Source organism: Hippoglossus stenolepis, chromosome 8 (assembly GCF_022539355.2).
Source record: "Hippoglossus stenolepis isolate QCI-W04-F060 chromosome 8, HSTE1.2, whole genome shotgun sequence".
Classification (NCBI taxonomy): domain Eukaryota; kingdom Metazoa; phylum Chordata; class Actinopteri; order Pleuronectiformes; family Pleuronectidae; genus Hippoglossus; species Hippoglossus stenolepis.
In genome coordinates, this window is record NC_061490.1 from 26,097,296 (window position 1) to 26,121,508 (window position 24,213).

The 24,213-nt window shown below is 42.3% G+C and overlaps 3 protein-coding genes and 1 non-coding gene across 6 annotated transcripts; all 4 read left to right on the forward strand.

Moving 5' to 3' along the window:
• Positions 1–2,967: 2,967 nt before the first annotated feature.
• zgc:113232 (uncharacterized protein LOC541546 homolog) lies at positions 2,968–14,123 on the forward strand. Its single transcript, XM_047340864.1, has 25 exons — positions 2,968–3,070; positions 3,501–3,566; positions 3,667–3,818; positions 4,017–4,160; positions 4,877–4,930; positions 5,042–5,095; positions 5,613–5,666; positions 5,873–5,926; positions 6,199–6,252; positions 6,753–6,806; positions 7,585–7,638; positions 7,837–7,890; positions 8,662–8,706; positions 9,566–9,619; positions 9,710–9,763; positions 10,011–10,064; positions 10,340–10,411; positions 10,862–10,897; positions 11,221–11,265; positions 11,389–11,421; positions 11,726–11,872; positions 12,075–12,251; positions 12,436–12,526; positions 12,658–12,735; positions 13,367–14,123. Exons 1-25 carry the CDS (start codon positions 2,968–2,970, stop codon positions 13,570–13,572), a joined length of 1,989 nt encoding a protein of 662 aa, XP_047196820.1. The 3' UTR covers positions 13,573–14,123.
• A 1,203-nt stretch (positions 14,124–15,326) lies between these two features.
• On the forward strand, positions 15,327–18,478 carry cd83 (CD83 molecule). 3 transcript variants are annotated; one of them, XR_007032873.1, is made up of 6 exons: positions 15,327–15,497; positions 15,950–16,086; positions 16,452–16,683; positions 17,235–17,335; positions 17,626–18,173; positions 18,301–18,478. XR_007032873.1 is itself a non-coding variant. In XM_035162818.2 (5 exons), exons 1-5 carry the CDS (start codon positions 15,446–15,448, stop codon positions 17,785–17,787), a joined length of 684 nt encoding a protein of 227 aa, XP_035018709.2. In that variant the 5' UTR covers positions 15,327–15,445; the 3' UTR covers positions 17,788–18,478. The 3 variants fall into 3 exon arrangements, 2 of the variants coding, with proteins under 2 accessions (XP_035018709.2, XP_035018710.2); XM_035162818.2 differs by having other exon boundaries at positions 17,626–18,478; XM_035162819.2 differs by having other exon boundaries at positions 16,455–16,683; positions 17,626–18,478.
• Positions 18,479–18,585: 107 nt separating this feature from the next.
• Positions 18,586–18,667, forward strand: trnas-aga. Its single transcript has one exon. It is a non-coding gene; the product is annotated as a tRNA-Ser (tRNA).
• Positions 18,668–19,264: 597 nt separating this feature from the next.
• Positions 19,265–23,668, forward strand: cfap418 (cilia and flagella associated protein 418). Its single transcript, XM_035164216.2, has 6 exons — positions 19,265–19,491; positions 21,135–21,237; positions 21,682–21,746; positions 22,164–22,229; positions 22,461–22,556; positions 23,086–23,668. The coding sequence occupies exons 1-6, from the start codon at positions 19,364–19,366 to the stop codon at positions 23,255–23,257; spliced, it is 630 nt and encodes a 209-aa protein (XP_035020107.2). The 5' UTR covers positions 19,265–19,363; the 3' UTR covers positions 23,258–23,668.
• The last annotated feature ends 545 nt before the right edge of the window (positions 23,669–24,213 follow it).

The window sequence follows — 24,213 nt, forward strand, 5'->3', positions numbered from 1 at the left end:
AGCTTCATGTCATTCTGCTGACGAACAAACAAGTGAAACGTGACCTGATGTAATAAAACCTGGTGAAGATCTTCGGCTCTGAGCTGATCATCTAGTTGTGATGCAGAGTTTAAGAAGAATTTCTTAACTTTGAGATAAAGCATCGGGAGCTACTATTATTTGATCATTTTAAAAACTGGCACTTCTGTATATTTTAATTCGGAAACATCTCAGATATTTAAATGCTGTGATATAATTCTACTTTCTCCTGTGAACACCGACCTCCTATGAAGAGATTAATGTGGCTGTGAAGTTAAGACTCTGGGAACTTCTCTCTGCTGAAGCTGGATTGTGGCTCAGGTATTTCTCACCCTGTTGAGAAGCAGGAGAGGATCCCGTCAGTGCCAGGGAACCTGAGGGATCCTGCAGAGAGGAAGCGAGCACAGGGGCAGCCGTCGGACTGATGATGCTGTGAGGGAGAACTGCTCAGGGAAAGCTCCTTCAGGTTTCGTGGGGCATCGTCTGGTGTGAGAGGAATCGCTCTGCAGAACCATGGCAGCCTCCAGTGACACGGTAAGTGGGGATGACTGGGTTTGGCCGTGGGCCCTGCAGGTCTGGGTTTAATGGAAGTTCATGGCAGCTGTGGACAGATTGTTTCTGGAAGAATCGCTCAAATAACAACGTGGATTGGTCAGTTAAAGGTGTTTCAAATCATAGAAACTATTCAGGCTTCGCCGTGTTAAGAGGGAAACTAACTAATCTGTACATTTTCTTTCTCTGTTTGATTTAAAACAACTTGATCCACACATTCCATCAACAGCTGCCTTTGAAAGGATTCAATGTATTTTCACTGTATTTGACAGAACTTTAACTTGAGAGCAGATCTGCATTGAGTGGAGCAACAGAGGAACTTGAAACTCACTTCATGTGTACATTGAATAACCAAGGATCTTCTGTTTGAGAGTTGAGACGACGGTTCTGTGGAACATCTTCCACACGGGTTGATGAGAAAAGCAGATTTTTATCTATGTTGCACCACAGATTTTATTAAGTGACTGCACCCTCGTTGTTTGTGTTGCATTACACAAAACCGGTTTTGACAGCGAAGGAGCAGCAGACGAGGGCAGCGTCTCACCGCTCTGCCCCACGGGTCCTGCTGGTCAGTTCGCACTGGGCTTCGTCCGTCACCTCTGAGACAGCGTCTCTGTTCCTGCTCAGTCCAAGTGTTCATGGTGTTGATCTGCAGGGCATCATAAAGCACTGTGCATCCAGCAGACACCAGAAATACTGCTGGAAGAAAAAAAGCTTCACGAGTCAAAGATGAACCTCGATCCTGCAGCAGATTCTACTGATGGGGCTGAGAAAGTCTTTTTGAGTTCACTCAACCTAAAGAGCAGGATGTTCCCTCAAAGTGCTTTAGCTGCTCAGACTTTAATTAACCAACATACTCCTGTGTCTAAGTTAACAATTTTAACATTGTTAACTGTTATAAACTGGTAAATATGTTCTAATGGTTTGAAAACAGACGTCAACCTATTTTAAGTTGAGAACTTAAAATGTTTTGTTCCTTTAACTTCACTGTGAATTAGTTGTGTGTACTCAAATCTTTTTACATTTTGAACTGATGTGAAGTGTTTATTAAGAATGTGATCCAAAATAAAACTGTGAACTTCTGTCAAAACAGTCGGCAGCTGAGGATCATCCTGAAAATCTAAATCAGTTTCCTGTTTTCCAGGAGATATGAAAACGTACGAGCACAGCTGACGTTTGGTGGCTGATGTTGATCCTAATATTGGACAGTAAAAAATGTAAAACCTATAATTTTGTGTAAAATAAAAGGTTTAAAATGAGCAAACTAACGCAGGTGCTGATATGTCTGAGCTCACATTGGCTGATTTTAAGAGACAGTAAACTGTGAGGTTTCAGAAATCAGTTGTGTTAATATTCTCTTTTATCTCTGATGACGGATCCAACAGTTCATTGTTATTTTGTAAAAGTCCCGGTTGGGTTTTTTCGTGGTCGGTGTTGAGGCTCAGAGTGAAGCCTCAGGAATGTGAGATGAGTCTGAGAAGAGCTCTGCGGGTTTCATCCAGACAAAGAAACTCTCAGTGTGTTTAACTCTCACACAAACACCAGCAGAATCTCCCCTGAGCCTCTCAGACCCTCAGCACCAGCAGAGAGGTGGGACTCATCTCTGAAGCTTCAGTCCTCAGAGAGGTGGGACTCATCTCTGAAGCTTCAGTCCTCAGAGAGGTGAGACTCATCTCTGAGGCTTCAGTCCTCAGAGAGGTGGGACTCATCTCTGAGGCTTCAGTCCTCAGAGAGGTGGGACTCATCTCTGAGGCTTCAGTCCTCAGAAAGGTGAGACTCATCTCTGAAGCTTCAGTCCTCAGAGAGGTGAGACTCATCTCTGAGGCTTCAGTCCTCAGAAAGGTGAGACTCATCTCTGAAGCTTCAGTCCCCGGGTTTGATTCATGTCAAACTGACCGAGCAACAGGTTTTCCCCTCTTAACCCCGTCCACATTTGGAAAGAAGTGTCTGGACATTTTCCGTAGTTTGTGTTTCCCATTTGAAGAAGCAGCCGGAGGAACATGTGGGGAACGTTCAGCTGAGGGGCGGAGCCTGTAGAGCAGCAGGAGGCCGGACATGACCTACAGATTCATACGGCCTCACTGAGACATTTGGATCCAGCCCCTCTGGATAATTGATAATCTGTAGTTCAGTGCAGGTCTGAAAGCAGCTATATTAGCATTGTTATAGCAATAACTCTCTGAATGCTGCCTGCTGTTGTGTTGTTAATGTGTCTTCTCTTCCATTCATCTTTCTTCTCTGCTTGTTGTTACGTGTGATGTCACATGTGCAGGATTTCACCTCCATGTTTTTGAAAGTGACGATAAACTGATTCAGGTTGTGATGAATAAAGTTAAATTACTTTTCAAGAATGAGTGATATTCTAGTTGTAAATGTAGAAAAGTGATAACGTGGTAGATGCTGCTGTCTTTTCAGGCGTCTCTCCTCTCGGGGCTTCTTGTGTTCGTGCTGTGTGTCGTCGTCTCTCGCTGCCAGGACGAATTCTCTGGACTCAACTCAGGTCAGAGTCGCCACAAACGCATCCGATGATACAAAACCCTTCGTTATAATTGTAAAATATTTATTTATTCCTGATTTACTTAACAGCAGAAAGAGGAAAAGGGGCAAATCTATATCGTATATAAATCAAAGTTTGTTTCATCTGTAGAAAAAACAACAGTTGTACTAAATTTTAAAGGAAAAGCTGTGTTGATTTAGCATGAAATCTGAAATGAAATGGTCCAGAACATGTGAAGCTATGTATCAAATTCATCCTCAGATTTCTCTCTTAGCAGCCAAACAAACAAATGTTTAATTTCAGATTAAGAAACAAATAGTTAAGAAAGTTTTAACGTGTTAGAGAAGTGTTGTCTTTGAATTGAAGGCTCGTCCGGGATTTGAACCCAGGACCTCAAGACCAATGAGGTTGATTTGTTTTCATGCCTGTTCAGGTGAGGATCGCACCTATGAAGGTTCTTTGGTCAATCACTATGACAACATGGCCGCCCCTCAACCAGGTGAGACACGTGTCCTCCACTGTTCATTCTCACCTGTTACTGTCAACCACCAGACAAGATGAGTCTTTGAAAAGACTTCAGTTCTCCTCTGTGCCGTCAGAGTTTCCACCGGAGCCGACTCAGCGCTACGACGAGGACTACGACCATTACGGTCCCGTCCCCTCCCGGGTCACCATGATCACCGAGGACACTTTCCCTTACGCCACCGCCACCGAGTCCCACTACGCCAAGGAGGACACGGAGACCATGCAGGTGGGTCAACATGATTGACAGCTGCTCTGGAGCTTTTGATCCCAGGACGTTTGTTGTTGTTTGTTTTTTTAAATAAGAAGAATTACAACAACCCTTCATTTCGAACTTTAACGCCGTCTGGGGGATTCTGTAAAACGGGATTCCAGGAGCGTCCATGTTCTCCTGTGTGTAATAGCTGCTGTGGTTCTTGGGCTTCAGGTCCCGTACGAGCACCCTGCAGCAGGGCCGGACACCGACTCCTCTGAGGAGTCTGGGGCTGATGCTGCTCTCGGGGAGGAGGGGCCCACAGAATGCGACTGTGAACCTGGACAACCTGGATTTGCTGGCTTCGCAGGACCAAAGGTACAGAAGCACGACATCGCATCACTTTGTCATCACGAAACACGTCGGTTAGTTCCGAGAGAGAAGATGACACTTGGTCCTCTGGTTTCTGAAAATGTTACTGTACCTGACCAGATGGAGGCGCTGTTTAAGTTTCAATGTTCAAATTCATTTTCTGAATAGACATTTTGATTATCAACCATAATATTTTAACCATCCAAGGTAGATTCCCCACAAGCTATGAGATTGTGAAACGATGTTATATTCTCCTGTAAAAGCCTCAAGTTATAAGATAAACACGATTTATTTTGCGATGTGAAGAAGCTCGACGCCCCTCAGTCGTTAGGTGTAGCAGCAATGATTGGTGGAGCTCGCTGTTGCCATGGAAATGTTTCACTTAACACTGAATGCAACACTTTATACAAAAGACACAATTCACACACATTTCATCTCATAGCAGGTCGACCTGGTTCCAGACTTAAAACTCCCCAGAAAGATTTTCTGAAACTTTAACAGAGACAATAAACGATTGAGTAATCTACTTCCTTTTTTCACCTTGGGAACATGTCATTTTAAAAATGCCACGGGAAAACCCTTCAAATTCTCACAGATCAATTGACTAGAGTTCAGTGGCCAAAGGTCAAAGGTCACATCGATCTCACATGAGTCTGGAGTAAGAAACTGTCTGTAGTCGGAGGCTTACAGCCACCGGACGGTGACTCTTCTCCTCTTGTCAGGGATCCAGAGGCTTGCAGGGTAAAACCGGGGAGCCAGGAACTCAGGGCAGAGAGGTGAGTCTCAACCTGCACTCGAGTTCTAATGAAGATGAGGAAACGTGGATAAAGTGAGAGGTGGTCCAGCGTCTGTGGGTCAGTGAGTTTGTGATTTTTCTTTTCTTTTAGGGTTATAAAGGAACCAAAGGTGTTCAAGGAAGAGGTGGAGACACCGGACCACTGGTGAGTAAATATTATCACCACACACACCGTGACACCGTGACACGGTGTACTGACAGGTGTTTCCCCCATGACACCGTGCAGGCACAGTGTTGTTGTTGTTGTTGACATGAACTGAAACTGAAAGTACACACATTTGCATTCAAAAAACAAACAAAGTGAAACTGAAACGTCAGAGACATTTTAAATTAATTAATTTTGCAAATACAGTTTTTCATTTTACTGAACTGCAGCTGTTGACAAACACGACGCTGGATTTAAATATCAAATCTAAAACATTCCGATTATTGAATTATTATCAGGCCTGAATTTAGTGAAACACACAAAGTAAATGAACTAAATCGAACTTAAATTAAAATTAAATTGAATTGAAAAAAACGGATCATAAAAAGCTCTAAAAACCGTGTCTGAGTTGTGTTTGTATCGACGGCCAACGGAGGCTTCAATATAATAAACCAGTGCAGACCTCTTCTTGTTAGCTGTAGCTTTGACCTTTGACCTTTGACCTGGTGTCTTGCAGGGCGATGTTGGGCCTGAAGGAGACGACGGCGCCTCTGGTTTCTCTGGAGCCATGGTGAGTTCGAACCCAGTCCAGGACGTTTGCCAAACTGGTTCTAAATCCCATTATGATTAACGTTCAGATTAAAGCTGACGAATGCTGCAGGAAGTGTCGAAACAGCTGATTTCTGTTTGTCAAACTCAACATCAACCTTTAAACATGTTTTTACTGGTTCTTTAAAATCGAGAGATTAATATTCTGTGTGTTTATTTTATCTCCAGGGAGAACCTGGACTTCCAGGAGACCCAGGCGAGCACGGAGAGCTGGGTCTGAAGGTAAACACACACTGACGCACACAGACACACACAGACAGTCTCTCCTCTCATATCTATGCGTTAATCTCACACTTGCTCATTTATCCTAACCTTTATTTCAAAGCTGTATTCTTTGTTTGAATTTGAATTCTGACTGATGTATTTATTCATTTCATCGTTCAGCCTTGTGAGGAACTGTGTCGTTATTTAATCTTCTTTAAACTTAACACTGACACGACAGCAGTAAGAGGGTTGACAGTTTGTTGAAATCCGTCTCCTCTTCCTTTCATCAGGGCGACTTCGGCATGGAGGGGCCGCGAGGAGGCGTCGGCGCTCCTGGTGAGACTGTAAGGAAACACAGCTCTCCACCTCTCTTTGGTGGAAACACCCTTTCTCCTGCTCGTGGGGGGATCCAGCTCAAATCAAACTGCAGAAAGTCGGGTCCACACATGATTCTGTTCAGTTGTGAGACGATGTTCAGAGTTCATGGGGCAGGCGTCTTTAAGTGGAGGCTCTAAAACCAGAGACAGAAAACTGAGGAGAGAATATTTTCTTTATTCATCATTTTAAAACAGAATCTTGAAATTGGCCCCAGTTTATTTTAAATGTAATACAGAAACGACAATGCAGAGGGAAGGTGTATCCTGATATATTTTCGAAACCATTAGTTGCCGTGGTTGCTACATTTTTTTATAATCTCGGAATCATTTTATTTTCTCATTATGATGACATGAGGAAATGTGGTGAAATGTTGGAAAGTTTAGTTACTTTAGACATATTAATTATGTCTCTTTAAGATGTAAACTCTCAAGTCAACTGTATTTATTATTCGTTTGTGTTTTGTCAGGCCCCTCGTGGTGATGCTGGGCCTCTAGGACCAAGGGGAGGTAAAGGTATCAAGGTAAAGAAAATTAAACATTTCCGGAGAAAAGAAGATTTACAGTGAACACTGTATATCCCACAGTCCCAACACCCCACACTGATCATAAGTGATAAAAGACAAGGACAAATTATAATAATACTAAAAAGAATCTATTAATAATCACAGTAATTAACCAAAATTAAACAAGGAGAGATTAAGGAGTAAAGAGTAAAGTAAAGAGGAGGCTTTTTATTTATTTTCTGTGTTTTGGTCAGTTACTTTATATTATAGATTTCTCCAGGGGTTATTTTCCATAAACTAACTTGAGGTGCGTCAGTTATTCTGGGTTATTTGATTCTTCTGCTCTCAGGTTTCTGAAGAGATATTAGGAGACTCTGCACTTGAATCAGTCCGGTATCACTGACTCAACATATTCATCTATAAGATATGTTTATTAAACAGACAATTCAAGTATCTTCACATAGATGTTCTCACCTGAAATGTTAAAGGACTTGTTATTCATGTTTTGAGCTTTACGTGGTTGAAACAGGATTAAACATTTCAGGGCTCAGGTAAATAAGAACAGGGAGTAAAATGATACAGAAATTAAACATTCAAATGCAGCATTTAAACAATTACAGTAAAAATGTGTTAGCAGACGAGGTGTGCTTTTAATTTAATGTAATGTAAAAATGTGGTACGGTTCAAGTTTCATGGTGATTTACTGTAAATCAGTTCATGTCTGTTGATAGATTTATTTCATATTATCTTGTGATTTGACTCTGTTCGTCCTCTCTGATGTGTGTTTTCTGTTCAGGGGTCTCACGGTGACGGAGGCAAAGAGGGTCCACACGGACGCGATGGACAGAAGGTCAGGACGTCAAATATTACAAAAGTCCTGGAAAAGAGGATTCTGTGTGTTTTATGTTTCTGCTGATGTTATTTTTACTCTATTACTGATGTGCCACATCTTCAATAGACTCTTCCTGGACTTCATCGTCCTGCTTCTCTTCTGTATTTAGGAAAAAAGAGACGCAGCTGACTCTATCACTCTTTTTTTCTGCCACAGGGTCAAATCGGAGCACCCGGGTTTCCAGGTGACATCGGAGACAGAGGCTACAATGTAAGAAAGATCATTACTCATCATCATCATCATCATCATCATCATCATCATCATCATCATCATCTCTTCTCACTGAAATCATCTGAACCCCTACATTTTTTATTTTGACTAATTTAGCTTTGACTCTTTTCTGTTTAGTCGTCTATATTCGGACATTTAAAAGGTGGATAATTATAATAAATACAGTAAAAGCTTCACGTGAATACACGTATGAATCTGATAAAAGGAGTTTTTGAAAAGCTTTGCAGGATTAAGCAAACTCCACAGCACAGTTCCCCCAGAGACTTGGTGCGAGGACGCAGTTCAGGTCAGGAAAGAAAATTCTCATTTAAATGAGAAAAAGAGCAGAAAGAAAGACATGCAAACATTTAAAGAGGTAAAAGAAAGAAAAACAATAAATCTGTACATATTGAAATCTCAGATCTGCCCTTTATCTGGATCTGCATCAAAAGGAAATGAGTTCTTCCCCGAACCTGAACCTTCACCGCCTCCTTCCACCAAGTGAATCCTGCTGACTAACAGACGCAGATGAAAACATAACAGAAACACATTCTCTCCTTCATTGTGTTCTTTGTTTCGACAACTGATAAAGAAACGTGTGACGTTGTGTTGGTTGTGTTGCGATTAATCCGTCATCCAGTGAGTTTCCTTCCACGGAGCAACAGGAGATCCGGCCGTGTGCTTTCACTCCTTCAGTTTCCAGAAGCGCTCCTGAGTTTACTGCTCCAGACGTTCTCTTTAATCCGAGTATTTTCTGTCTGTCCCCTGCAGGGTTACACTGGACAGACGGGGGGCTTCGGACCCACTGGACCAAAGGTACAAGCACATTGATGATGCAGCTCCTGCGTTGTTAATGTTATTCTCACTTCACACGCGTCAGTGTGAGAAGAAGCTCCGTCACTAACCTCCTCACTGTGACAGTCATTCCAGAGAGGACATCCTGAGACTCCGCTGAAGGATGTGAAGTCGCTGACTGAATTAGTAGATTGTTGGAATTTTCTCTATAACCACCAACAGTTGAAACTTTCCCTTTACCAAGAAACTTAATGAGCATGTATATATATATATATCACAGAGAGCGAAGAATAGCTGTGATCTTTCTAAATCAGGGACCAGACTTTACACAAGGGGGCAAATTGTATTTGTCCAACATCCGTGGACAGTCCCTGATTCAACAAGGTGCACGTTCAAGTCGTCCCTTGTTTACTGATAGTTCTGTAACTTTCAGATCATTAAATATACTTTGAATCTTATTCCTTGTTTTTAGTTTTGGTTTTACTCAACGTTCAGACGGCGCCGATTGAAGAGTGTAAAACTGAAAGTACTAAAGAAAGTGAAAGAAAGTGGAAGATCACTAGGTTTCTCTATATGTGTAAATAAAAGTCTGCTTCAGTTTCATTATTCTAACAGTAAGATGTGGGTACATTTCTTCTACAGCTGACTTCCATGTGATGCTGTTGACTTTTCCCACTTTTATCTTATCTACATCTTGTTTTAGTGTCGTTGCAGTCTTTGAGTCAAGGTGACAGACGCAGTAGAAACACACGACCTGTCGTTCACACCTTGTTCACGACACCTCGTCGGTCTGATCGAGCCCCAGTCCTCAAAACAGACGTCAGCTCTTTTCTCTGTCCAGATCTTTGCTCACGTGGTTTTTATATTCTCCCCCCCTCAGGGCGGTAAAGGTCACGGCGGCCTGCCAGGCAGTGACGGTGACCCCGGAGAAGATGTGAGTTGGTTATGAATCCATGCTGTCGTCTGGATTTATCCTAAATCTAAATCTATAAACTTTCCCTCATCGCGCTGTTTGTTTCCTCAGGGTCCCATAGGAGTCCCAGGGCTGATGGGAGAGCCTGGACCGTTTGGTGCCAAGGTAACAAACACAGCTCCCTCCTCAACACGTGGAGATGGAACAGCCATGATTCATTCAAAGTACGACACTTTTGAACTGTGCATCTGGTGCAGCGGAATTTTATTCCACCGTAAAACAAGCCAAAGTGGATTTGGACAAAGCCCTATTTGTTTGACACAATAAGCCTTTTGCGCTGCAGACGTTCGACACGTCACGGCCGTGAAGACGGTTTTATATCTGCTCAGTATCATGATATCTGTTCTTTCAGGGGAATCAAGGGGATCGTGGTGTGAGAGGCCCCCGAGGCAGAGCGGGCGCTGTGGTGAGTCACTCTGGGTTTTAACTGACGGTTAAATAAAGTGCAAAGTTATTATTCCAGGGTTTTAAAGGTTATCTGCTTCCTCTTTCTGTTGAAGTCTATCCAGGGGAATTATGTTATTTATAAAAACAAAAACGTACTTTTATACACTACCTATATAAATATATATATATATAGGATTTCTTGTTTTATTTACACACACACACACATATGTCCAATCATTACTTTCTATCCTGTCAGTGATTCATTCATTCATTCGTTTTCTGTTTGTCCAACAGGGAGGTGGAGGAGAGCGAGGGGACGCTGGAGTGCCAGGGAAACCAGGACCAAAGGGCCTGCAGGCCCAGCCAGTGTGTACCCACCAACTCATCTATCACTCATCTATCACTCATCTATCACTCATCTATCACTCATCTATCACTCATCTATCACTCATCTATCACTCAATACATCGAGCTCATGTCAGACATCACAGGGTTCTTCTCTCTAACCTGAAATGTATCACACATGAAAGTTCTCACACAACAAAGAAGTGAATATTTCAATGGATTCTCTTATACCACACGTACGCCTTCACGCTACATACTACATACTTACAACATACTTACACGTAGCACAGCCTCAGTTCAAGTGTCACTTAGGCTTTTTCTAGTTTTCTTTTACTCTCTTTTATGGTGTTGCTTCCTCTAGAGTTGCTCGATGTCTTAATGGTTCCATTACATTTCCACTCGTGGGAAACTAAATGTCCAGATTTGTGTTTCGTCCGCCTGACGAGTGACGGCTGCTTGTTTTTCCTGCAGGGGGCCAAAGGGGAGACGGGACCTGATGGTGACAAGGTGAGTTCGTTTAACAAAACTGTGAAAATGGTTTTCAGATCCCACAGCAGATAAGAAAAGAACAGTGTGCTATTTTCAGAAACACTTTGGTTCTTGTTTTGCAATAAAATATGTTTCATCATTGTAGTCATCATTGGCAGCCATCTTTAATGATATACCACAGCCGGGACTTTCCCTTCTACCTTTCTTTTTGTCTGGTCTTTCCCCTTTTACGAGCGTAAACAAACCGTTGACCAGAGAACGCAGCGACTGGAGTAAATCAATCAGCTGCTGCTATTGTTTTTATGAATGTCCTCACAGCAACAGTGTTTCCTCTTCTGCAGGGTTCAACAGGAAAGAAGGGAATTAAAGGGGGAAAAGGTCTAAAGGTAATTTTACTTGTTTACAGTGAGATGAACTTTTACGTACTACACGCTCCATTTTACTTCCTCTTTCTACACCTGCTGGCATTTACTCACTGATCAGTTCCTCCTCCTCTTGTCCTCTTTCAGGGAGGCGTGGGCGACCGTGGAGACAAAGGACAGGTGGTTATGTATTTATTTTGACGTCATACAAATACACACAAACTCAAAGAGACGCAGCTCATGTCGTAGTTGACAAGACTCGTGATTCCTGGTTTTACAAAATGTCCTCTGCCACAGAAACACCTTCTGTGACTTGTGTTTTCTAAAACAAAGACTGAAAGAATTTCATTACATCAATTTAAGTTTTTAGTTTCTCAAAAGATGAGAAATCTCTGGACAGAGTCGGCGTGTTCCTTTTCAATATGTCCAGACTCTAATTCAGAAGTGTTTCTTCTTCTTTCCTCTCGTCCATCTCATCCGACAGCGCGGACCGAAAGGTGCGGTTGGTCGTGACGGCGTCTCCGGGCCCGTGGGCTCGCCCGGCACCCCAGGGACCAGAGGAGAACGCGGTTCAATCGGCGACCTGGGCGTTAAGGGCCGAGTAGGAACTAAAGGAGTCCCAGGTCCTTCTGTGAGTCTGCGGTCTCTGTCCTTCATGCAGTTCCTCCTCTGCACGAGGCGGTGCCTGCAAAACCTGCAAATCCCTCTAACCCCCTAAAACCTTCAAATCTTTAAAAACCTTAAACCTGCTGAGACCTACATAAATATCTCTGTACTGCTGATAGAGAATGTACAATACCTTGTGGGAGATGAAGATCTTTTGTGTCCTGCAGGGTCCCAGTCTGACTGATGAGCAGGTCCTTCAGCTCTGCCGGGGTGTGGTGACGGCCCAGATCTCCCAGTACGCTGCTTCCATTCGGGCAAAGTGCTCCCAGGGCTGCCCCATCAACAACCGCACACTCATTGGGCCCCCGGGAGTCCAAGGGCTAGCAGGAGCACCAGGCAAATCTGTAGGTCCCACTCCTGCCTCACAGTTGTGACGATGGAGGGTTGCTAGTTAAATTCTCTCAGAAGAATGTTTGCAATTTTGGATTATTTTTTAGTTTATTCCTGAGGATAAATATTAAAAAATACGAAGCCTTTCTTGTATTTCATTCAGAATTAAAGAGCAACAACCATTTCTGTCTCCTTCAGGGCAAAGCAGGAAAAGCTGGAGTGAAAGGAGCCAGAGGTGTTCAGGGCGACAGAGGCCTGGAGGGACAGGATGGAGAGCAAGGTGTCAGAGGTAAGAAATGACAACACGCCCAAGTCAGACGGCGTCTACAAACCAATCAGAGTCAAGTATAGGTTGACTCCGCCCACGTAGGTGATGACGACAGGACGTACTCAGAAGCTTTTGCTTGTTTTCTCCTACAGGTCAAAAAGGATCTAAGGGCGTCACAGGGGAGCCTGGTAAAGGCCTGGCGGGACCTGACGGACCACAAGGCCTCACAGGTACGAGAGTCTTCAGAGTTTCATCACCTGAACTGAGTGTTTCAGCTAATGTAGAAAACATAACTTTAGCTTTTAGCTTTTAGCTTCAGGGAAACTAGCAGAGATTCTACATCACTCGGAAAACCACGTTGCTCAGATTCTGACTGACTACAGACGGAGACAGTATCAAAGTCTTTATCACAGACGGGACGAGTGAACTGAGATCAGTTCTGACTGGAGACAATCAGTTATCACTTCATGTAGATTTATTACTTTGTTAATATCTGTATCACTGAGAAAGAACTACGACACAGAGACATTACAAACTATACATGACGCCAAAACAAAAAATAAGACTCATTTTGAAGTATTAAATGAACGTTACCATAAATAAGACCTAACTTAACGTGGTAAAGGCCTAGTACGTATTATTTTAACATATTTAAGATGTTTTAATGCCAAAAATGTAAATAGTTGGATTTTAGAGTTGTGTGGGTAGCTATGGAAACCCTTTACTGTTTGATATTGTCATTAGTTTCTCAAGGAATAATTCATGGATCTTGATTTACACACGGAGGCCTGATATCTATCGTTTGTGCAGTTTGGTGTCGGTTGTATTTAAGTAAAACCCTTGACTTCTCTCTCCCCAAAGGTGTCCCAGGTCACCCAGCCGAGCCCAAAAATGGCATGGAGGGGCCCCGGGGTCCTCGTGGCTTCCCTGGTTCGGTGGGCCGAACCGGCACGGTCGGAAACGCAGGCGTGCCAGGATTCTGTGAGGCGCGGGACTGCAGCATTCATGCGCCAGTGATGCGCAAAGAGCAGGGTCTGGTGAAAGGACCTGTCAGTTTAAAAATGTAACCCAGACCACTGTGAGTTTAAAGATGGTCTGAGCGTCACCTGGTGGCAACGTCAGGGTTCCTCCCAATGATATTCCAGCTGAAATGAGAACTGAAAGACATGAAAGAAAATATATATTAATGTGTTTATGACAAAATATTCAAAAGCTGAGGCTAATTCTCTCATAACACTTCCTGATGAAAATGTCAGTGGGCCGAGTATGTTACCATGAGGCACTCCGCTGAGAAGTGCTGAACAGGAATCAAACCAGAGGAGACTTTTCCATTCGAGCTGCACAAAGCTTTAGATGTTTTATGCTTCATAAAAATATCAACTGTGATACAGTTTTACTGGGAACTATTTGGTTGAATGTTTGTAATTTGATAAAAAACAAAGAGTAAATGATTCCTCATCTTTCCATCGGTTTAGTTTTTGTTTTCTCCGGTACCCAAAACACAATTTAAAAAAAAAGAAAGAAAATGCAATGTAAATATTTTGTAAAGTATCTCAAATACATGTACTGTGCTCTGAAATGTTTCAGATAAACTGCCTGATGTTTGTTGGTTTTTCAATCGGACTCTTCAGTTTTTCACTCGTCACATTGTTCAGCCTGCTTCTGCTGTTCATTCTGAAAATGAGCCTTTAGACCAGTTTTCACCTCTAACCCGCGGAGTAGTAGAAAGTCGGAGGATCTTGATGAGCCAGAAAATCCTCCAGAACCGGACCCACCCTGACCTCCAGGCGCCATCTTGCCACAGCAGTGGATCCTTTTCTCCGTGTTCACACCCGTCTCCTGCAAACACGAGTGACAACTGCACCGTCACAAAAGTTTCCTGCTTCGTTGTTTCTGTTGGAGAAGTGAAGAGCTCACACATACCAGCAAAGATAATGAAGTGTGTTGAAATTAAAGGTGTATATTTGTTTTGTTTTCTAACCTGCACTAACCACAGTTTCCTGACTAATCATCCACCACTGAGTAAAAGATCTTCGTCTGTCTCTGCAGCGTCTAATCGTCCTGTTTGACCAACACTACACTGCTGCTGCTTGGTGCTTCAACCTCGTCCTTAGAAAGACATTTGTAAATCTGTATTTACACTTTTCTAGCGCTTTTCACCCTCGAAATAAAAATCTCTCCAAAACCCCAAGAGCAAGAGTTCAAGGAAACACTGACTCCACAGTTCAGACCTGGTTCTAACGTCCGTCCGGAGTGATCCGATCCCAAGTGGAAATTAGTTTTTTACTCCCTAATATCGGCACAGGCCACAAAAGAAATCCACATTGTTTGGGCTCTAAATGCTTCATCTGAACAGTGACAGATTGATTCAATTTCAATATTACTAGAAATACCAGCCGGATACTGTACGCCTCCAGTTTTGTAAAAAGAAATTACTTTGAATTTATACTCAAATCCAGAAGGAAAACAAGTTACTTTATTTTGAATTTCACAAAAATAAACTCTTTGTTTGGGGGTTTTCTGGAGAGAACCGCTTCCTTATTCCATCTGTTTATTAATATGAGAAGCTCGTGTAAACGTGTCATCAATGAGTCACTGACGGGAGTTTCCCAGCTTCAAATAACAGTTTCTCTTCTCTGAGTAAAAACTTCCTGTTTCACGGAAACCCCAGGGGAGTTCCATGTGGTTTCACTTTCTGTGGAACAGAAATATAGTCATTATTATTACCCTGGTCCAATCACAGCCTGGTTAAAGACCACGCCCCTTTCTGACGTTTGAAAGGAGTAAGCCGCTGCTATAAATTCTCAAAGAGTATGAGAAACATCCAGTCAGTTTGAACAGCACCATCACCGTCATCAACTCCATATTCAGCTTCATCAGCTTCATTATCATTTTCATGATATCGTCGTCATCAGCAGCCTCATCTTCATCATCTTCATCATGAATCCAGGTCACCTGAGCCTCCTCTGCTTCCCCCTGCTGGTGTCCGTCTGTAAGTACTTTACGCGTTAACCTGACAATTCCTGTAAAAAGAAAACTGCAGTATTTGTATATGATGCCACAGTTTTGTCCTTGTGATGCTGAAGAAGTGAAACTGTTTGAGAAATGAAATCAAACAGCGACGACGTGACTTTAATTTAATGATTTATACATTAAAGTGTCCCCACAGTGTGGCTATGTAAACACATTTAGGTCCTCACAACATGACAACACACACATACACACATTCATGTATTCACTACACTGTTATTACATATTTTGATTATTAATCAATACTATGAATATATTTATTTTACCTTTTATTACTTCTCAAATATTTAATATGAAATGTGTAATAAAATATGTGAAAATTAATACAATTCGTTACATATTTATTTTCACTGAGCTCAAGTAATTTTAACACACTTATGAGAAACCTAATTTGTCCATAACCATATTCCTCAGGTGTGCAGCTCTGTGGGGGAGTGGCAGTGGTGGACGTCCTGCCGGAGGTGGAATGTGTTTCTGGCGCAGATTGTGTTGTTCGCTGCTCTGCTGAACACGTCGAGGGGGTCGAGTACCGAGCGGTGAGGTGGTACAGAGTGAGTACAAATACTTTTACGTTCTGTTTCCTTTCTTTCTAAATGATCAGCATATGTAATAAATATATAATAAAGTAATGAGGTTTGAAAAGGCAGATAAACAGACAGACAGACAGACAGACAGACAGACAGACAGACAGACAGACAGACAGACAGACAGACAGACAGACAGACAGACAGACAGACAGACAGAGACAGACAGACAGACAGACAAGACAGACAGACAGACAGACAGACAGACAGACAGACAGACAGACAGACAGACAGACAGACAGACAGACAGACAGACAGACAGACAGACAGACAGACAGACAGATAGATGGTATGTGTCTATGGAGTCTGATCATCATGTCCTGATGACGCAGCAGGTCAGAGAGTCTCCATCGTCTCGACTCAGCGGCCTTCTGACCCGGAACCTGCCCAATGGCACGACGAGATACTACACTGATCTGGACAGAGAGGTGGAGCTGCTGGTCGAGTCCCGCAGCCTCTTCCTGCCCAACGTGACGTGCGGCGATGGCGGCGTGTACACGTGTCACCTGGCAGCACCTGTGGGAGAGCAGAACAGGGATGGGCGGATCCTCCTCACTCTGACAGGTACCACTGTCGCATCTTGAGCATCAACTTGATAGAAATAGAGATGTCATGTGTTGCTACTAAAAGAACTCCTATATCGTAGTTTACCTGCCACTGACCCTGGATGAAGGGTCAGTGTTTCATGTCGCTCAGGTTAAACCAAACAGAATAACATAGAACCTGTTTAGAACTTTATCATTGAGTCAGAACCTTATATACAGTCTCTAGTCACAACTGAAAAACAACACCAATAAATACATTTAAGAACAGACAGCAATTACTTACTTTAAATAGTTTGAAACCATTAATACTAATTAATACGAGTTTAAATCCACATTTAACTGTCTGACTAGTCTAATATGAACAGTTTTAGATCCTCAGCCAATGAGCACTCAGCTCATCTTACCCTGAAAACGTCTTTAAACCGAACAGAAGCACCAGTAACAGGAACTCTAACCTGCTGGGTTGTTAGTTGAGTTCATGCAGAATAACTCAAACTGTCATTGTAGCTGGAGCAGCTCAGTGTGTGATGCAGGTTCCACGTTGTGTAACTTTACCTTCTTCATGACCAGGTTGTCCCGATGGTGCCACAGAAAACCTGACGACAGATGAGTCTGTTATTTTGGCCATAGCAGTGCTGATGCTTGCACTCGTAACATTCTTCATAAGCTTCGTAAGTAACACACACACACACACACACACACACACACACACACACACACACACACACACACACACACACACACACACACACACACACACACACACACACACACACACACACACACACACACACACAGAGATAATTCATGTGGTTTTAGATAGGGTGGATAATTAGAATAAAGTCAGTGTAAACAAGTCAACAAAGCAAGTGACACATGTTTTTATATCGGTGCTGTTCCATGATTTCACCCAAAATGAGACAGAAAGAGTCATTTTTATTTCCCCATGTCTTCACCACAGATGTGTCTGAAGAACGTCCTCCGAGACAGAAACAATAAAACTGTGAAGAGAGAAACGTTGTTGGACTCGACGCTCAAACCGCTGGAAAAAAAAGACCTGATGCTGATCTACACTCTGGGTCCAAAGCCGTCCTCCTCCTCGATGAAGCACATCTGTGTTTAGAGGACAAACTCACTACCTCCCTCTTCATCCTCTTCATCACACGTCCACAGTAGCTGCTACTTGTTAATATTGTGATATATTTCTGATAAACTGTGGATGTTGAGTAGTGGATAAAAATGTGAATCTACAAGATACAGATCATCTGTCTAATGAGCAACTGAGGAGAAATCAAAAGCCCTTTTAGCTGCAGCGAGGAACCGAGAAGAGAAAATCTTTTTCACACACTGTTTGTAATTCGACTCTGTTTGTACATCGAGCCACGTCACTGCCGTCTGCGGCTTTATTTCATGTCACAAGTCCGTTTTAATTCAGGATGAATGACCCATAAGAGACACTTTGTTGTCTTTGTTGCCAAAGCTCATCTTCTCATGGTCTCATGTTATTTGGTTCGAAATGAAATGTTTCCAGGGGACACAAAAAAGTGATGGACCTGCTGTAGTTCGATGTTTGGTGAAGTTCCATCACCACTGACCATGGAACTACAGCAGGTTCTTCGTTTGTTTGGGTCCCCAGGAAACATTTCCGGTGCTGTTTTCGCTACTTGCAGCATGTTGTGACTTTTTGCGGCGCACGTGTCGTCAAATTGATGAAGTTGTTTTATTAATTTGTACGTGTCTTTTTCTATTTGCATGTGTTTTCTTAATGTGCAGCGCACTGAGCTCTCTCGGCCACCGTACTGATCACTGTGGATCTGAACCACAGACTGTAAATACAAAATATGAAATAATAAACTTCTTGTATTCAGTTTATCGGTGCATGTGTATATATACCTTTCTTTACCAGTGATGGTGCCACTCAGTTGTCGTGGCCGAGTGGTTAAGGCGATGGACTAGAAATCCATTGGGGTCTCCCCGCGCAGGTTCGAATCCTGCCGACAACGGACTTTTTCTTTGCTTATTTCCAAAGTAAAAACTTTATTTATGTTTTTTATTGTTTTAGCTTTTTTATATCTTTATATAAACATCTGATCCAAAGATCTTCACGAATAAAAACAAGAAAACAAAAACATCAAGGCAAGAAATAAATGAATGTAGCGTCATTTAAAATCAAAGACAGTCAACGATACAATCAAATAATAGAAGACACACATATATCAATATATATATATATATATATATATATTATATATTATATACAGTATATGTAAACTAATAAATAAAGAGATTGAACAGGAGCTGCTCCGTCCACTCGTACTGCAGGAGCGCTGCACCAACAGTAGGCGGCGGTATTGCGCCGTGACGTTAGTTGCCACCATAGACTGTGTGTATATAGATATATTGCCACCCGCAAATAAACAAAACAAAGAAGAAGAATAACCTTGGGCCACAGGCTCCTTCCGTTTTATTATAAATCACTTATAATAGTAGTATCATCATTGATTATCGTTGCCTGTCATCATCCGTCCACATACAATGAAAACGGAAGTGAGATTTATTTTGAAGGCAGCCCCAATCCACTTCCGCTTCGTTCTCGTTACTTAGCAACGACGAACGCGCCGCTAGCTGGTGTGCTAGCTGGTGTGCTAGCTGGTGTGCTAGCTGGTGTGGCCCCGGAGCCAGCGGGGCAGAAAGGAAACATGGACGATGACGAAGATCTTGACGATCTTTTGGACGAAGTAGAAAAAAAGTTTTGTCGCAACGTTTCTGTCGCATCTTCAGCTCGAGCGAGGGACACGAGCGAGGCCGGAGGAGCGAGGAGGCTCAGGTGACCCGAGCTAGCTACAAGCTAACGTGCTTCCATAGACTGTATACAACCATAGACTGTGTATAACCACAGGCTGTGTATAACCACAGGCTGTATATAACCACAGGCTGTATATAACCACAGACTGTATATAACCACAGACTGTATATAACCACAGACTGTATATAACCACAGGCTGTATATAACCATAGATTGTGTATACAACCATAGACTGTATATAACCACAGACTGTATACAACCACAGGCTGTATACAACCTGAGCTGTATATAACCATAATTGTGTATACAACCATAGACTGTATATAACCACAGACTGTATATAACCATAGACTGTATACAACCATAGACTGTATATAACCATAGACTGTATACAACCATAGACTGTATATAACCATAGACTGTGTATAACCATAGACTGTGTATAACCACAGACTGTATATAACCATATACTGTGTATAACCACAGACTGTATATAACCATAGACTGTGTACAACCACAGACAGTGTATAACCACAGGCTGTATACAACCATAGACTGTGTACAACCACAGACAGTGTATAACCACAGGCTGTATACAACCACAGACTGTATACAACCACAGATGTGTATAACCACAGACTGTATATAACCACAGACTGTATATAACCATAGACTGTGTATACAACCATAGACTGTGTATAACCACAGGTTGTATACAACCACAGGCTGTATACAACCACAGACTGTGTATAACCACAGACTGTGTATAACCACAGACTGTATATAACCACAGACTGTATATAACCATAGACTGTATTAACCACAGACTGTATACAACCACAGACTGTGTATAACCACAGACTGTGTATAACCACAGACTGTGTATAACCATAGACTGTGTATAACCATAGACTGTGTATAACCATAGACTGTGTATAACCACAGACTGTATATAACCACAGGCTGTGTATAACCACAGACTGTATATAACCACAGACTGTGTATAACCACAACTGTGTATAACCATAGACTGTATATAACCACAGACTGTATACAACCATAGACTGTATATAACCACAGACTGTATATAACCACAGACTGTATATAACCACAGACTGTATATAACCATAGACTGTATATAACACAGACTGTATAACCACAGACTGTATATAACCACAGGGTGTATACAATCATAGCCTGTGTATAACCAGACTGTATATAACCATAGACTGTGTATAACTACAGACTGTATATAACCACAGACTAACTGTATAACTACAGACTGTATATAACCACAGGGTGTATATAATCATAGACTGTATATAACTACAGACTGTATATAACCACAGGGTGTATACAATCATAGACTGTGTATAAGTACAGACTGTATATAACCACAGGTGTATACAATCATAGACTGTATATAACCACAGACTGTATATAACCACAGACTGTATATAACAAGCTAAAGACTGTATATATCTGGTGAAAATAAAGGCTCCTCGGCAGAAGAAACTTCGAGTCGTCAACATGTTGAGTTTAAAAACACTTGGAGGTCGTAGATGAATGAAGAAGAAAAACCAGCAGTGATTATTTACCTTGACAAATATATTTGACTCAACACAAAGACACTGAAGTTATTTTTTTGTTGTCTCTACATTTAGTGCCATAAAACCTGTCGCGCAGCGAAGCAGCATCACTGAGGATATAGATGCACTTCTGCAAGAATTAGTGGAGGATGAACATGGAGATTTCCACCAGTCAAAGGTAAACCTGCACCTTCTGTGAGTGACTGACAAAGAAAAGTCTACTCATGGAATTTTACTGAAGTACTTGTTGGAATAAACATTAGAGTAAAATATATTGTTTGCTTGTAAGAACTAAATTCTTTCTTATTTTCCATTATTTAATATTTAAGAGGGACCTGAAGTCAACAAATACATAATATCCAATTAAATATTTATGTAAATGAATTTATTAGAATTTTAAAAACTGTCTAAATAAATGAACAATAACAATAAAATTATTTGAAACTAATCATGACTGGCAACACAACAACTGTTGTTGATCCACGAATGCAGTTTTGTTGATTGCAGTACAAGTGTAGAGTATCTCAAAGCCACATCCACATCCCCCCTCCAACTTAAGAATGTGCTCTTTTCTAAATGTGGTGAAGTCTAATCTGCTCGTTTACCTTTTTATTTGTTTCAGAGAGAAAAACTCCCGAAAGAAGCACGAGTGGAACCGAAGCCTCCGTCTCAGTCTGGAGGGAGAAAGTAGGTCAAGTGTTCTGCAGAATCAAGAAAGTTCCACTGTTCAACCAAATATTTGGTATTTTTACTGAATCGACATGAAAAGGACAGTTTTTTACCGAACAGAATAAATGTCTGTAACTTTTCTTTGGGTAATATTTTATGTTCAGGGTTAAAAAAAAAAAATTGGTTATTGCTCTTAACATCTCCTAAGTACAGAGTTTCCACTGGGGCTTAAAAAGTCTGAAATTTACCTTGTTGAAACCTTTCAGCAACCCTTGAACTTGTTTATGTGAAAACAGGGTGAAGGGTTTGTACATTGTACAGTTCCTCCCAGGTTCTGCGATGAAAAATCTCAAGTTTTCGTTCCATTGGCTCTTTTGATCGTCTTCCATGTGTCTGCTGTGTAAAGACGTTCTGCACCGTCTGTCCTGCGTCCAGGTGCTGTCCTGTGTTCGTGGGCGGAAGTTCTGTTACAAATGGCGTTGGAACAGCCACATCCAAGAGGTGCGAAAAAATACTCTTTGTAAAGATACAGACTTTTATAATTTTCCAGTTTTACACAACTGATCTCAGAGCCACCAAGTTATCCTCAAGATACTTGTACGTGTTTAATCAGTGGTAGAACTGTGTGTTTACCTTTGTATGACTAAATTAGTATTTATTACTTCTAAAATGCAACAACTTTTAAAGTAAACGACAATAAATAGTAATAACTGACAGAGTGTGTGTCCGCAGGTCCTGTGACCAGCTGAGGTGTATATCCTGTGACTTCAGGGTGCTGATGTTTGATGACTGTGAGTGGGACTCGTCCTGTGATTACCTGTTCCTCAGGTGAGTCTGCAAGCTTCTGGTTCCACTTCAGAACACGCAGCCGAAGACTAACTGCCGGTGACACTTGTGTGTTGTGGTAACAGTGAGCGACAGGCCACAGGGGATAATGGAGGTGTTCTCCTGCTTGTCCACACGTCTGCAGATGATGAACCACGTGAAAGTCGCAGAAATAACAAAGCTAAATAAAACAAATTACTCAGCATGTGTGTTAATTTGCCTTCAACGAGCATTAAGTGTATTCTACTAAAGGCCGAGGTAACTGGATGAGTCTGTAGGTCTATGGGCTGTGATTTAATGTCATTGTCCTGTCACTGTCCAATGACATTTCTGAACTGTTTGTCGGACAGGCAAAAAAACTGATTTTCTTATAATTAGTTATTAGTCATAAACGAGCAGATATGATTTTCCCCCCGGTGCTCGTTGTTAAATGTATCCGTTACTGAAGCTGAGATCTGAGCAATGAAGTCATATCGTATATGATGATTAAACTTTTCCTCCATCCTGTCTTTGTCTTCCTATGTCCTCACAGGAACAACGTGCCGGACCGTCAGAAGCTCCGAGCCAAACTGAAGAAGAGGAGAGGTTTCCGGGCTTACGCCTGCCAGTGCAGCTGGTTCTCCTCCTCCTCCTCTTCCTCAGAGCCGACAGACCTCGGGGTCCACCCTCAGCTCAGATGGGTCTGTGGAAAACACCAGGACTGACGTTCAACTGTTAGAAACTGGAACGAAAATGAACGAAACCCGAAAGAAGAACTTGTGTTTTTCTTTTCTCCCTCTGTCTGTTTTTCTCCGGTCGATCCACTCGACTTTTGAACCGTCAGAGATGCTGTAAAGTTGCAAAATCCAAATTTGAATATGAATATCTGCAGTAAATCTGCCCCTGATGTGAAGCTGCACCGAATCACAAACACTCATAGATATCAGACCATGTCTGACTTCTTCATCAAGATCCATGAATTATTCTCTGAGAAATCAGTGAGTGTAAAAGAAAGTGTCGTATGTCACAGAGAATCAAACCCGAACAGGCTCATCAGTGTTACTGCTGATTCTCATCAACAAGTATGTTGCAGCTCTAATATTTCCAGTCTGTCCCAATGAATCTGTAAAGTGTGAGTTGATTTTGTACAGTGTGCGTTTGCATTGTTCAGTACTGACTCAGCACTGGATCCGGCGCCTCTGAACAGAAGAGTGATGGACTGAGAGAAGAACACAGGGTGACAGAGGTGTGACTCAGTCTCAGACAGCAGGGTCACTGAGGAGGAGGAGGAGGAGGGAGGAGGAGGAGGAGGAGGAGGAGGAGGAGGAAGAACGTGAAAACAACAGCAGGGTCACTGAGGAGGAGGAGGAGGGGAGAAGGGAGGAGGAGGAGGAGGAGGAAGAACGTGAAAACAACAGCAGGGTCACTGAGGAGGAGGAGGAGGAGGGGAGCAGCAGGAGGAGGAGGAGGGGAGGAGGAGGAGGAGGAGGAGGAAGAACGTGAAAACAACAGCAGGGGATGGAGACTGAAGTGTCGGCTGTTGGCTCCTTCTGCCGGAGTCTGTTTTCCGGAAGAAAACTGAAAGGAACAGGGCAGTGAACTGCACAGCTCCAGTGTCGTGTCATTAGATATTAAAATCTAAATGATCGTAATCAGCTGTATTGAAAAAGTTTACTGATGT

Excerpts from the sequence above, each read along its gene's own strand:
- cfap418 (XM_035164216.2), top strand. The coding sequence starts at position 19,364 with ATGGACGATGACGAAGATCTTGACGATCTTTTGGACGAAGTAGAAAAA. Across the intron at positions 21,238-21,681 it reads GAGATTTCCACCAGTCAAAG|AGAGAAAAACTCCCGAAAGA; the intron begins GTAAACCTGCAC and ends TATTTGTTTCAG. Across the intron at positions 22,557-23,085 it reads TGTGATTACCTGTTCCTCAG|GAACAACGTGCCGGACCGTC; the intron begins GTGAGTCTGCAA and ends ATGTCCTCACAG.
- cd83 (XM_035162818.2), top strand. The coding sequence starts at position 15,446 with ATGAATCCAGGTCACCTGAGCCTCCTCTGCTTCCCCCTGCTGGTGTCC. Across the intron at positions 16,087-16,451 it reads GAGCGGTGAGGTGGTACAGA|CAGGTCAGAGAGTCTCCATC; the intron begins GTGAGTACAAAT and ends CTGATGACGCAG. Across the intron at positions 17,336-17,625 it reads TAACATTCTTCATAAGCTTC|ATGTGTCTGAAGAACGTCCT; the intron begins GTAAGTAACACA and ends TCTTCACCACAG.
- zgc:113232 (XM_047340864.1), top strand. The coding sequence starts at position 2,968 with ATGCTGCTGTCTTTTCAGGCGTCTCTCCTCTCGGGGCTTCTTGTGTTC. Across the intron at positions 6,807-7,584 it reads GGGGAGGTAAAGGTATCAAG|GGGTCTCACGGTGACGGAGG; the intron begins GTAAAGAAAATT and ends TTTTCTGTTCAG. Across the intron at positions 10,898-11,220 it reads CGGGACCTGATGGTGACAAG|GGTTCAACAGGAAAGAAGGG; the intron begins GTGAGTTCGTTT and ends CCTCTTCTGCAG.